The sequence below is a fragment of the Myotis daubentonii genome, chromosome 4, assembly GCF_963259705.1.
Source record: "Myotis daubentonii chromosome 4, mMyoDau2.1, whole genome shotgun sequence".
Taxonomy (NCBI): Eukaryota; Metazoa; Chordata; class Mammalia; order Chiroptera; family Vespertilionidae; genus Myotis; species Myotis daubentonii.
The window spans coordinates 61,139,356-61,153,109 of record NC_081843.1 but is presented as its reverse complement, the minus strand read 5'-3'; the positions used below and the strand labels follow the sequence as shown (position 1 = coordinate 61,153,109).

Below are 13,754 nucleotides of genomic sequence, written 5' to 3'. Positions count from 1 at the left end.
AAGATCCAAATGGACATTTTTTGTATCTTTGGTTGGTGGATAGGGCAATCAATACCGTATTTTATGGCTAAAGTAACCTCTAAATCAGATGAAGTTTCCGTCTGTTCAGAGAAAGGGAGAGGATGTGGGGGTTGTGTCAGTGCTCATTGGTTTGATATGGATTTTTGTTTGTGTTTTTGAGAGGAAGAGAAATGGAGCCCAGGAAGTTTTAGGATAAAATAAATATTAATAAAAATAGGATGGGAATATCTTAACATGTAATACATTTAGAAGAAGGAACAGAAAAATAATAGTGCAAAACCCATTCCCTACCAGACATAGGCTTTCATCTGAGATATCTTACTAACACATCTCCTTCGGTGGTAAAGGAATTGCCAGAGTACATTCTTCCTTTGCTGGGTGTATAATCTGATCTTTCGCTTGAATGATTCCCCGTGATACCCATCCTGGTATCTGTTTCTTTAGAAACCCCCAGGGCCCGATGACGCCATCGATGCCTTGTCATCTGACTTCACCTGCAGCTCTCCTACCACTGGTGGGAAGGAAACTGAGAAAGAGGTATTGTGCTGAATGTTATTAGGGGGACTTGTTAGAAGCCCTCCCGAACGTTAGAACAACAACTTTCTAGTTTTGGTTATTACATTTCCCTCCTCTGCACATTTAATCTCTTGCATTTTGTTTTTCAGAAATCTACGGGAGAAGTTTTAAAAGCTCAGTCAGCCGGAGTAATCAGAAGTGCTGCTCCGCCCCATGAGAAAAAAAGAAAGGTGGAGAAGGTATAAATTAATTACTTTTTGGAAAATAACCATGTTTCGAGGGACAGCAGCTGCCTTCCTGAGGCTGATGTAGCTGATGCCAGACAATCCCAAAAGTGTATTACAAATCAGGGGGAGGTGGAGGGAGGGGGAGGTAGGGCGTCTTTCTCCCCGAAGGTCTGTGGAGCAGTGAGATCAATTGGGGCGATACCCCTCACCTCCAGCCAGGTCTTCCTTGTTTCTGCAGCAGTTTATGGGAGATTTCAGCACAATCTTCTTGATTGTGAATTGAGACTATCTTACCATTCCAATGCACAGAGGGCAGGACGCCAGAGAAATGACACTCTTGGAAGATAACAATCTTCAACGTGGTTTCCTCAAGGAGTCGGAGCCCTGTGAAGCCACTCGAGGGGTCTTGTTGTAGCTGCTTCTGTCCACCTCACTTAACCGCAGTCAATGTGGGCTAATTCTCACCAACCCTGAGATGTGGTCCTCCAGCTCTGGGCTGCAGGAGAAAGCATGCCCCGTGTGCAGAGAGTCCAGATAATGCGAGGAGCGGTTGCTGTCAGGGCGCTCTGCCTCTCCCCTCCTGGAGGGGACAGTTTATTTTTATCTGGCTGGCGGAGGAGCCGTGAGAGCACCACACCCCGGAGAGTGGGTGTTCCCACAGGGAGCAGCCTTGGTGCCTGCAGAGAAGAAGGCGGCGGGGGCCACCCCGGGTCCCCCTGCTTTCTGGGCTTAGCTGCTTTGCTCAAGGACAGGGTTGCCAGAAGTCATTTTTAGAAAAAGAAAAGCAGGATAGTGAAAGTTCACTTTTTGCAGCTTTTATTTTGGCATGGGTATTTTATAATGGCACAGTTATGATTATAGTGATAGGTCTAGCTTGCTAAGGAAGAGGTGCAGTGCCCCTGGGACCACCGTTACTGTAGAAAGAGTCTTAGCCCCCATTTCCACTCACTGGTAAGTTTTTTTTTTATTCTTTCTTTCTTTTGCCAGGTTTCAGATAAACTTGCCTTCCTAAAGTCCATCCCCAACCCATGATTCATCTTTTAGATTTAAAATGTGTATTTCACAAAGAAGTGGATGGATTGTTCAGGCTGAGGAGATGCTCTCTTTTTTAATGGGCAGAATCTTTGCTTTGTCACAGGACGCAATGAGCGACCAGGCCCTGGAGGCTCTTTCGGCTTCGCTGGGCCGCCGGAAGTCGGAACCCGAGCTCGACCTCAGCTCCATTAAGGAAGTCGACGAGGTACTGACCTTCGAGTTCATATATAGAGCATGATAGTCTGCAGGTTACAAAACTGAATGTGTTATGCATGTTTCAAATGATTGCATGACCTTTATTTTATTGGAGAGTTGAAATGGACTATTCTTCATTCTGCCTTACTTTCAGGGTCTCTGGGTCACTTAGAGACTTCTGGCTGGGGAGTTAGCAGCCAAGAGGATATTTGAGTGTTTGTCTTATAAACCATCTAGAATTTTAATATTTAAAGTTAACACTAATCTCCTCTGCCAGTGCTTGAATGACAACTGACTAAACAAGATAACATGGAGGCAGTGGGCTGTTGAGAAATAGGTTTGTCTACTCCTATGGAAATTGGAAATTTGTATTTTCAGAAGGGTGTGGGGTGACTGTTTATAAGGAGAGAAGTAGGTGACTGTAGGTGGGTAGGGAGTTCCTTTTCTTTGTTTTTATAACTGTGGGGAAAGATGTTGAAAATTTGTCTCAAATTAGAATAAAATCCAGCAGCAGCCACTCGGTAACTGAAACTGCCTTGTGCTTAGAGCATGATGCTGTGCAGTTTTTACCCACCTCACTTAACAAGATCTTGACAAAGCCAAAGCAAGCTTGTAGTGAGTGGAGTTGTAATACTACATTACAGTTTTTAAAGCATTTTTCAACTGAGTCCTGTGGGGGAAAGAGGACAGACGAGAATTGCCCTGGGACATTCCCAGCAAGGCAGTGTGTGTGTGTTGTGGTGGTGGGGTGGGGGGAGATGGGGGGCGGGCGGGCATGGATGTGCAGCCTGGGCCCTTAGGAGCCGCACCCTGTCAGGTGGGGGGTGGGGGTGGGGGTGGAGCTGGCAGGTGCTGCCGTCACAATGCACTGCCTCTGCTGTCACTTCCTGTTCTGACTCACTGGGGAAGGCGAGTCTCACGGACTCCCAGCAGCTCTCCCTGAGTCTGGGACCCCCCTGGTCCAGAATGGGCCAGTTTCTATCTTCGACTTTCCTCGAGGGCTCACCAGATGCACTGTGGCACAACATGCTTGGTGAAGGCGAACAGAAGGGAGCAGGGGAGGCGGCCCTCGTCTTCCAGGACCAAGTAATGTATGGGGAAGAAAGGAAACTGATTAAAACACAAGGCGGGGTGCACATTGCTGGGAACTGGACAGAAGCCCCATCTAAAGTAAAGAGTGAGCCAGGCAGAACCCAGGTGTCAGCCCAAGTTGAGCTGGGGTTCCACCACCAGAGGCTCCATGGCCACGAGCCTCAGGCTTCTTACAGATAATTAGGGTGATTTAATGAGACGGTCATTAGGGGAGGGAAGGTATCAACATAAATCCCAGGACAAAAAGAGTCTTAGAGGGATTAAAATTAGGTAAATAGCTGTAACAATAAGTTAAATAGTGTAATGGTTTACTATCTGATGATGAATTCGTTACTTCCTGGGTAGTCTGGTGGGATAAGACTGGTAAAGAGCATATCCTACAGGAGTTCACAGCCATGCTGTACATTCCACCAGGGAGCTCTCTGAGCAAAAATTACATAGTGCTTCAGAGAAGGGGCCCGTGCCTACTGGTCATTTTTATAAGGTATCGTAACACAAAATAATATTGATAATGATACTTCATTAGTCACCTCCCCCATTTCTATGTGTAGTTACCTAGTCTGGCGCTATTTCAATTGAGTAAACATTTACTTCCCATGCCTACAGTGCAGGCATTTAAAGAATATAAAGATCAAAGGAATAGAAAGGATCTAGCTGGGCAGGTACTTTTCCTTGTGGGCAGGCCTGAGCAAAAGTAGGGATGGGGGGGGGGGAGGGGAGGCCCAGTCCTACCAAACAGGTGACCGTGCCTTTCAGGAAGGCTGGTTTATAGGCGGAGAACCCACTAATCTCTGAATTGAGGAGAACCACTAATCATAGGCCTTCTTCCATATCTGCAGAATATAACTGGAAATGTTAAAAAAAACACACAACTTTCATCACTTATTGAGAGTTGTTATGCTATAAAACATATAAAACTGTAGAACATATATAGAACAATAAAACTATCCCAAAGCCTAGAAGAGTGCCTGGTTTATTAAAGTGCTTAATCTTTTTAAATGAATCAATTAACTAATCATTCAATGGAGAAGTACAGTCTTAGGCTGAGATGTAGGTGGGAGCAGTGGGTTGAGCTGGAATTGGCTGAGTGACACCTGCCCACCTTTGTGCCCAGGAGCTCATTGGTTTGGGGTTTAAAACTGTGCCTTGCTATAGTACACATTGTGACATATCATGGAACCTCGCCTTACTCACCAGTTGTTTAAAATGCAGATGTTACATATATCCTGGGAGCCAGCGATCTATTATAGAACTACTGTACCCTTTTATGTCTAATGGAGTTGGTAATTCATGGTTCACTGATCAAGTGGAGCCCTGGTGATATTGAAGGGAGTCCTTGTAAAAGAGGCAAAGCTAGCGGTCCATGGATCAGCCTGGATTGGTGATGGGCTGCTTCTCCCGTTTCCGAGCTGTGGTTAACACTCAGGAGGATTGGGTTTCTCCCCGGTACAGAACTGCCTCATTGAGTACGAAAGATGAAGGCTGTTGAAATAATTGCAACTAACTTCTGCACTGTGCCTGACTGTCTCCTAGGATATTTTATTCACTTTCCTCTGGCGATCCTTACAAGTCAGTAGCTGGGTAAGGATTATTAGTAGGCCCATTTTATAGCTGAAGAAACTGAGCTAAAGAAAGACTAAGTGGCTCCCCGAGGTCATGCAGCGCCTGAGAGGAGGGCTGGGTCACCTCCCCGGGATTCCTGGCTGTTTTTCTCAGTCACCCCACTTGCTGCCTTCCTCAAAGCCACTCACCACGGTCTTTGCTTTGTGGTTTGCAAAGCCCTTACAGACACTTTCGTCTGAATTGGTCTTCTCTACACCACCTATGAAGTACATAAAGTGATACCATCTTGTTTTACATATATTATCCAAATGTTTACGTATTTTATTGTCTCCATTTTCATCAGGCAAAATCCAAAGAAGAGAAACGAGAAAAGTGTGGTGAAGATGACGAAACAGTCCCAGAGGAGTACAGATTGAAACCAGCCACGGTACGTTGTTAGCCACGGCGCACACAGCAGCGCACGCCTCTGGCTTTCCGTGGCGTTTTGGGTGTCTGTCCCAGGATGCGGGAGGACATGTCTGTTTTGGTCTCTATACTAACTCTGAGCGCCCTGGACCCTTTCATCTCTGCTCTCTAGAATCGGACCCCCTAAGGGATGGTTTCCTAAGTAGTGACCAAGTGGTAATTAAAATTCCCACAAATTCAAGCTTTTCTACTATTTACAATACTTGACGTAGGTCCTTTACCTTAAAGCAGAAGGGACAATCTGGGAATACTTTTTTTCTCTAACTGCTATCTGGATAAAAGCACCATAGATCTCAGTGGTGGATAGAAACGGTAGGCTGTTTATCATTGTCCTCAGTTAAGGTTTTGTTTTGAGGTGAGAATGGTGGACGAGTGCCTGTAATTATAGCTGTAATATGTCTTTGAAGTAATCACATAAACGTATGATAGAAAATAGTTGTGATTCTCACATATGTTCATAGATGAAAAGTCTTTCACTTTTAGAAATACTCTAAATTGTGAAACCTTATATCGAAAAAAACTAAAACAGTATTTTTGGAATAATATCTACTTCTTCACCCTGGGTTGGAAAATTGGCACTTAAAAATATATATATTTCACTAATGTAGTAGCTCCTTTCTTGCCGAAGATATTTTAAATTCAATTTTCCTATTGAATAGGTAAAATTTTTAAAGCAACTTTTAAAGAAAAGTACATGTGCATTATATTTGATATTTGGTCTCTTGATTTTTACAACTCAGCTCTTTATTCTGATACTTTATAAATAAATCTGAAATAGAAATTCACTCAAATATGAGTAGAAAAAAGCTCTCTTCTCATATCCTGCAATTTTCCAAGACAAACATAATGGGATATGAAAGCAAAAGTTTCTATTTAGTTTTCAATGAATTTTCAATTTCATTTGCAGGATAAAGATGGAAAACCACTGTTGCCAGAGCCTGAAGAAAAATCCAAGGTTGGGAAATAAGTTTTTTCTGGATACTTACAGAATAGTAGAGCTGTAAAGTATAAATTCAGATAATTGTGACAGAAGGATAAGGATAGCAACACTTGGCACAGATCTGTGACTCCTTTTCACATATTTATTTTCCTCATGGATTAGCACTAGACTGTTGTACATTGCAAGGTGACATCCCCTGCACGTTAGGAGCTAATGTCAGGAGGCCCTTAAGTCAGATTAACACTTTACTTGAGTTTGATTCTAATCACAGCAGCAAATACTCTAATGATTCCGCACTGCCATCACTTAAGTTGGTTTGGTATCAACCAGCAGCATTTATTAATCACTGTGTGCCTGACATTGTGCTAGATGCCTTTCATATGCTGTCTTTTTGTGTCCTCACTAAAAGAGGAAGGTGCTATTATTATTCCCATTTTACAGGTGAGGAAACAGATGTGTAAGTAGCCTAAAGCAGGGGTGGGCCACAATGGGTTCTTAAACTGGACCGGCGGGCTGGAACAAAAGCATGGATGGAGTGTTTGTGTGAACTAATACAAATTCAAAGTAAACATCATTACATAAAAGGGTACGGTCTTTTTTTTTTTTAGTTTTATTCATTTCAAACGGCCGACGGCTGGCCTAAAGTCACGCAGTTAGAACATAGCATGGCCAGGAATCCAAATTCAGGCTGCCCAACACAGGGCCCCGATTTTGAATTCTGTCATAGGTTACTCTTATTAGGCAAAATCACCACATGCCCTAAACAGATAAACCACCTCTCCTGCAGGAACTAAGGTAACACAACTTCCTGCCAAAACCCCACGTAGTTATAGGAGAGGAGAACATACTCTATTCTTCCTCTGACTTATGCAGACAGGAAGTCAGTGGGAAGGAGAAAGAACAATCACAAAAGAAAAACTACACATATCTTCATTAGAAAGAACAGGCAATTTTATTTCAGCAAAATTACTCTGTAATTGAAGTGTCAAGAAAACTTTAAACTATTAACATTTTTGTGGCACTGAGGTGTCTAATATTCCCTATTTGTTGCATAACACTTATCTTACATTGATAAATGAAATGTCCTCTATAAACTAGCTTTTGTTCACATTGATGTTTCTTTCTCTACTTCTCCCCTCCTCTCTCAAAATCAATAAAAATATTTTAAAAAATAAATTAGCTCTTGGTTTTAGATCTCATATGTCCTAATTTGTGTTAATCAGAAAAAATTCTCTATGAAAACTTTTTTTTAATGAAGTAGAAAATACCAACTTCATAATATACAATGTCTCTTGTTTTACAGCCCCGGAGTGAATCAGAACTCATTGATGAGCTTTCGGAAGATTTTGACCAGGCTAAATGTAAAGAAAAACCATCTAAGCCAACTGAAAAAACAAAAGTATGTTTCTAAAAACAAGTCTCTAGCTTTGTTTTTTTTTAATGATTTTCTAAAATCTTAAAAATATGATGCCAAAAGTGTTTTAACATGAAGTGGTTAATAAGAAAGCCCATTATGCTGTCTTTTTCTACACACAGGTTTTGTTTTGCCTTTTTCTGAAGGTGCTTTCTTCCCCCAAGCTGACCTTGACTTTCTTGCAATTTAAGACCTGTAATTATTCCTGCAGGAAAGCGCTCACACCCATGCTTTCCTTTCTATTCCTGCCTCTGTGACTGACCTAGCTAACGTTGTCATCACCACTCTCCTCGAGATGGAAATGGCCTCTGTCTTCAGTCTCCTTCCAGTCCGTCCTATATGTCCACCAGAATTCTTTCTTGAGCATGCTTGTAGTCACGTCGTTCCCCTGCTCCAGCCTTCAGGAGCTACCCATTTCCTACAGAAGAAAAATTTCTGCTAATGTGTTCTGGCCCCAGCTTCCTTTTCTACTCAGGTGCATCCCCACATCACTAAACGATGACACTGAATGTGTGTCTCCATGGCTTTGCTCACATGGTTCCTTCCATCTGGAATAACCTTCCCTCCTAATCCTACATCAACTCAAATCTTAGTCATCCCTTTCAGGCTGTGCTAAAATATGGCCTTTGTCTCCTGCTTTCCCCTCCCCAAACCTGACCACACTTCCAACTCTAATTCAGCAGGATATAACATGCCAGGGAGTCTGTAGTTCGTTCTTTATATATCCCTGTTAAGGCATTTGTCGCAAACAAGGTATTAGCTCTTGGTCCTTCTTTTTTTTGTTTGTTTTTTGTTGTTTGTTTGTTTGTTTTGTTCTTGGTCCTTTACACCTTACATTTATACATAGTTTTAAATAGTAAGGTCTTTGAAGAAGAAATTGTACCCTATTAATAGTCATCTGCTAAACACCGTGCACATAGGATAGATTTCCATAAATGCCTGGATTATAGTTTATTTGAATTCTTACCTTGTGATAAAATAAAGCTCTCAAACTCTAGCATACATCAGCATCACCTGAGGGTTTGTTAAAACAGATTGCTGTGCCCTACCCCTAGAATTTCTGATTTAGTGATGTTGGCGTGGGGGCCTGAGAATTTACATTTCTAATAAGTTCTCTGGAAATGCTGAGGCTGCTGGTCCAGGGACCACACTCTGAGAACTCCTGGGGTAGTCTTACTGCTTGCATTTGTAGATAGCTGTTTACAATGTGCAGGGTGCTCTTAGATACATAAAAATGATGTATTGATGTTAAATATTGCATTGTATTATGTGATTGATATATGATGAGTAATAATTTATAAAAATAAGAAATCAGAAATCATAGTTGCTAAAATTTATTGCATTTACTGTTCCCAGGTACTATGCAAAACACTTCACATGTTTTATCTCCTTAAAGCCCCCTGTTAACACTTGATATATAGGTACTATTATTGTTCTCACTTTTCAGATGTGGAAACTGAGTCTTAACCTACCTAAGGAGAGAAGTAAAACTACTAGTAAGTTGAAATAACGGTAGCCAAAGAGCTTTAACATGCCTTGATTTATTCACTATTCAACAACCTTAGGTGTCCAGGAAAATCATGCTCACAGAGTATTCTATAGCTGAGTGTATTGTTGATTCATCATTGTTCAGTGTTACTAGCCAGTTGGCTCAAAAAATGCGTCATCATACCTGCTTCTTCCCACAGGAAACGCAGGCCGCCGCCCAGGCTCCGGTGGGAGAGGATGTGCCTCGCACCTCCTTGTGCAGTGTGCAGTCAGCACCACCCAAGCCTGCGGCCTTGGTGAGTGGTCCTCTGGGCACTGAGAAATGTCCTGGGAAAGTGATATTCCTCCCATGCACTGTCTGCTCTTGCACCAACCTATGATTTTATTCTGACACAACAAGAAATCTTCTCTAGCTCTAGTGGCTACTGTTTGGGGCTTCAGGGTGTGCTAGAAAGTCAGGCTATATTTAAATTTTTAATTAGATTCCTGTAAGCTGTGTTTTTTCTTGCACCTTCTGAAATCCTTTCTAGTTCCTCAGTGATGGTGAGTAATCATGCTTTTTTCACTTTTCTGCATTTTTCGAGCCTATTTGTAGTTCCACAAAGAGCCCGATCTCCCTTTTCCTGACTCCTGGGGGGACAGTCTGCACCAGTATCATCAGGACCCCCACTCCCACCTGAAGGGGGAGAGATTGACTCAGCTCCTCTCCCTTCTTCATTTCTTGTTTCTCTCTCACTTTCTATCTTTTGGATGAATTCTGATATTTAACTAGTGGAATCTTTGTTTCCTTTTGAATTCACTAGCCCATAGAGCCTGACTTAGAAAATAACATCAGTGGTCTATGTTTCAGTACTACGGACTTGGTGGCTCTGTACTCTGAATAGTTAACCTGTTCTAGATGCTTTATAGTATCTTCTTAAATTTTCACAGGGACATGATACAGACTGATCATCTGTTATAGATGAGGGAAATGAACCTATAAACTGACCTTGAATAAGCAACTTAACCTTTCAGAACCGTAGCTGAAATGAAAATATGGCTCCAGCCCTAAGCTACCTTCAAGTCTAGTGTGGATATGGGTCAGATCTCAAGCTTATGGCACAACTTGATCACTCATGTGGAAAAGGGCACAGGGACTGTGGATGCCTCACCCTCCGGGAGAATTAGGAAAGGCTTGCAGGTGATGGGCAGCGTCATACTGAGGGTGGGAGTAGCGCTGTTTCGTGGGGAGACCAGTTAGCTGAGGACAGGCCAAGCACCAGGTGTGCGGCACTTGGGATACTTGGGATATGTGCATCTAGGTGTTTGAGGTGTAGGGCCAGTGTCCTGGGTGTCCGGCAGTGGCTCTTCCCACCAGGGACGGCCTTGGTGCCAACTGCGAATCCCCTCAAAGCCCAGGGTCTCCCTCCTGCCATATGCAAGATTTGAGGCCCCCCTCTTTCTTGAGGTTCAGGGTACTCTCTAGAACAGTGGTTCTCAACCCTCCTAATGCCGCGACCCTTTAATACAGTTCCTCATGTTGTGGTGACCCCCAACCATAAAATTATTTCCGTTGCTACTTCATAACTGTAATTTTGCTACTGTTATGAATCGTAATGTAAATATCTGATATGCAGGATGTATTTTCATTGTTACAAATTGAACATAATTAAAGCATAGTGATTAATCACAAAAATAATATGCAATTATATATGTGTTTTCCGATGGTCTTAGGCGACCCCTGTGAAAGGGTCGTTCGACCCCCAAAGAGGTCGCGACCCAAAGGTTGAGAACCGCTGCTCTAGAAGTTCAGCATTGTGGGAGCCAGGCACAGGCCATGGTGGCAAAGAGCAGGAGAGAGGAGAGAACCTGAGAACAGGTTGGAGAAGGAGTAGGAACAGAGGCCGTGATGGGAATCAGGACGATAATAGCCAGCATTCCAGGGCAGAACCCTGTGACCTAAGCATTTGTCATCCACTTCTCATGCCAAGTGTGACTGCCAGGGCCTCAGAGGGCTCAGTGACTTCCTTTCCAACCTCACCCTGACTGTAGAGCCCAGCATTGGGTGTTTAGTGGACAGAAAACAAACAGAGCTCTTGTTTTCCCGCTCTCTGACCCCCTTTCCCGGGCCTGTGCCTCAGCAGCTCTGGTTACCACAGTTGCCAAGATTACCGTCACCGAGGTTCGCTGGCATTTCTGGGATTGTGACACCCTTGGGAACCAGAGAGAATAGCTACAGTGTGTGATAAAGGTCAGAGGACTCGAGAAAGGTTTGAGGATTAGTGAGCAAAAGGTAACAAAGACCAGAGGCAGGAGGTGACCATGTGGTTCTTGTTTGTATGTAAAGAACGTTTATTGAGGAAATCCAGAGACCCGAGTTCTGGTTCTGAATCTGATAACATGAAATGCTATAGAAATAAAAGTTTTAGTCCTTAGTCCTATTTCCCGATTCCTTAGTTCTTAAGACTGCTGCTGCTTCTCCAAGCTTTTCTGTTGCACTTTTTTCCCCCATGAAATTTATTGGGGTGATGTTGGTTAATAAAATGATATAGGTTTCAAGTGTCCAATTCTATGATTTACTATTTGTATATTGCATTGTATGTTTACCACCCAAAGTCAAATTTTCTTCTACCACCATATATTTGAACCCCTTTGCCCTACCTTCCCCCCCCCCTTCCCTCTGGTAACCACCATACTGTTGTCTGTGTCTATGAATTTTTGTTTGTTTTTCTTGTCTGTTCATTTGTTGCTTTCAGTTTTATATCCCACATATGAGTGAAATCATATGGTTCTTGACTTTCTGTCTGACTTATTTCTCTTAGCAGAATATCCACCCATGTTGTCACAAGAGGCAGTATTTCATCTTTTTTTAAGGCTGGAAATCACTTATTTCTTAAGCAAAGGACAGAGGCTCAGGAAAGAGTGGTTTCGAAAGATTCTACAGCAGAGAGTAGGAGAAAGCAGACATAGAGTGTGAGCAGGTGTCTGGGATCAGATAGCAACTCCAGTTGCTTGGCTAAGATTTGGGATTGCTGCAACTCTCGCAATTTAGATATAATCGCAAACAAATTAGTTACAGCAGGGATTTTTGTTGCTCTTGGAATAAAAATCTATGCAGCATCCAACCACTAGAGGGTGATAAATCACTTTCCACTTAAGCTCCCTTTCCTCGGTGGTGGTACTCCCTTAGGCAGTGCAATTTAGGAGAGAAACAACTTTTTTCACTTGGAATGATGGCCAAGCTATACAAGAGAAAGAGGCTTTTACTCTAAAATCCCAATATATACTCAGTCTGAGGTCATGGACTTTTCTGATAAGAATAAAGTTTGGGAGACTGTTTAATTCAGGGGCTTTCATATTTTTGACCAAGACCAATAGTAGGAAATGTATTGATATCACAACCTAGGACCCACACAATAGAAACAGCAGTTTAATCAGTGGTACTTATCCTTGTTATGCAAGATGTGTTCTGTTCTACTGTTTTATTAAAAAACAAAATGTCCTGGCCACGAACTCTAAATTGATTTCATGAGCCATTAACATGTGGCTCGTGGCCTGTGGTTTGGAAGAAGCCAGAGATAGTCCTTTCTTTTAGCCCAAACGTAGTTAGTTTCTTCTTGTTTTCCCTTTTATACCATTTATGCTCGATGTCCACCCACGTTCTCACTACATCATGAGGGAGCACATTTCATTTGAACCGGACCACAGTGTCATTGTGCCCCTCGGGTCAGTCAGCCACGGGCGTTCACCTGGGTCAGCGTGAATCCCTTTGAGCAGGTGAGGCCAGCTTGCCGACATGGGCTTCTGTGCCTCAGCGGGAGCCCCCCACCCCCACCCCCCTCTGGGACAGCCAGGCTGGTTCACAGCACATGGAGAAGAATGTCCTCTCCTGGGCTTCTCTGGAAACCTTTCCTTCGCCGCCTCAAGAACAGTCTCAGAAAACCACTCCTTTCTTCTGTCCTGGCTGTCAGCTTGTCTGTGGTGCACCTCTTCCGTTGCCTGCCTTATATCCAAACCAAAACCGCTGGGTTAGACCTTACAAGTTTCTCAGCGTCGGTATATCCGTTGCACACACTTCATGCTTAATACATGAAACTTGCTCTGATTTCTAACGTAGATTTTAATTCAGTTGATAATCCAAATGATTAAAAGGTAACATGCGCTTCTTATCCAGGTCTGAAATAAGGATGTGCCCTTCTGAATTGTTTGACGTAGTCTCTTTAAAGGGAGGCATTAACCCCCGATTCCGTGCCTCCGCTCCTGTATTGTAGAAGGGCATGGTGCCCGAGGACGCTGTGGAAGCCTTGGCTGGCAGCCTGGGGAAACGGGAGGCGGACCCAGGAGATGGAAAGCCGGCGGAGGATAAAGTCAAGGTAATGGCAGCTCAGATGCTTCTGGAAATAACTACCATTGATACCCTCAGTCCCCAAATAAGTGCGCCATTTTTTAGAATGTTTCCCACAACACGTGGCCAGCTGGCTTTCCCTGTTGCTGCACATACCCTGCTTAAGAAGCTCGGCCTGAGCGAGCATCGGGCGTGAGCACGGCGGTGGATGGACAGCATGCCGTGTCAGAGCCCGGGGTCTCCCTGGCCCACCTGCACGCCTGTTGCCCAGGGCTCGGGAGAGAAGTGGCAGTTGCCCGCTTCCTCGGGACTTCCTTGGAGCCCAGCAGGCTCCGTGGTGGGGTCTGAGCCCGCTAACCCGGGACACTGTTAAAGATTAAGGTGCTGTGGGAACTCTGCACATAGGGCCATATGTACGTTCTAACCTAACGATGGACGTACTAGTATTTACCTCAGCTTTAGTCCTTCAGGCAG

General features: G+C 43.6%; 1 protein-coding gene across 16 annotated transcripts in view; it reads left to right on the top strand.

Annotated features, from left to right (window-relative positions):
* Positions 1-13,754, top strand: part of CAST (calpastatin) — a 114,026-nt gene that overhangs the window by 77,449 nt on the left and 22,823 nt on the right. For 13 of the 16 annotated variants that reach the window (XM_059694046.1, XM_059694041.1, XM_059694044.1 and 10 more), the window contains 8 exons: positions 466-558; positions 687-776; positions 1,903-2,004; positions 4,993-5,076; positions 6,022-6,069; positions 7,358-7,453; positions 9,157-9,252; positions 13,207-13,308. In XM_059694046.1, coding sequence (XP_059550029.1) covers positions 466-558; positions 687-776; positions 1,903-2,004; positions 4,993-5,076; positions 6,022-6,069; positions 7,358-7,453; positions 9,157-9,252; positions 13,207-13,308 — 711 coding nt within the window. The remainder of the gene's footprint in view (positions 1-465; positions 559-686; positions 777-1,902; positions 2,005-4,992; positions 5,077-6,021; positions 6,070-7,357; positions 7,454-9,156; positions 9,253-13,206; positions 13,309-13,754) is intronic. The other 3 variants (XM_059694051.1, XM_059694047.1, XM_059694048.1) reach the window with 2 other exon arrangements.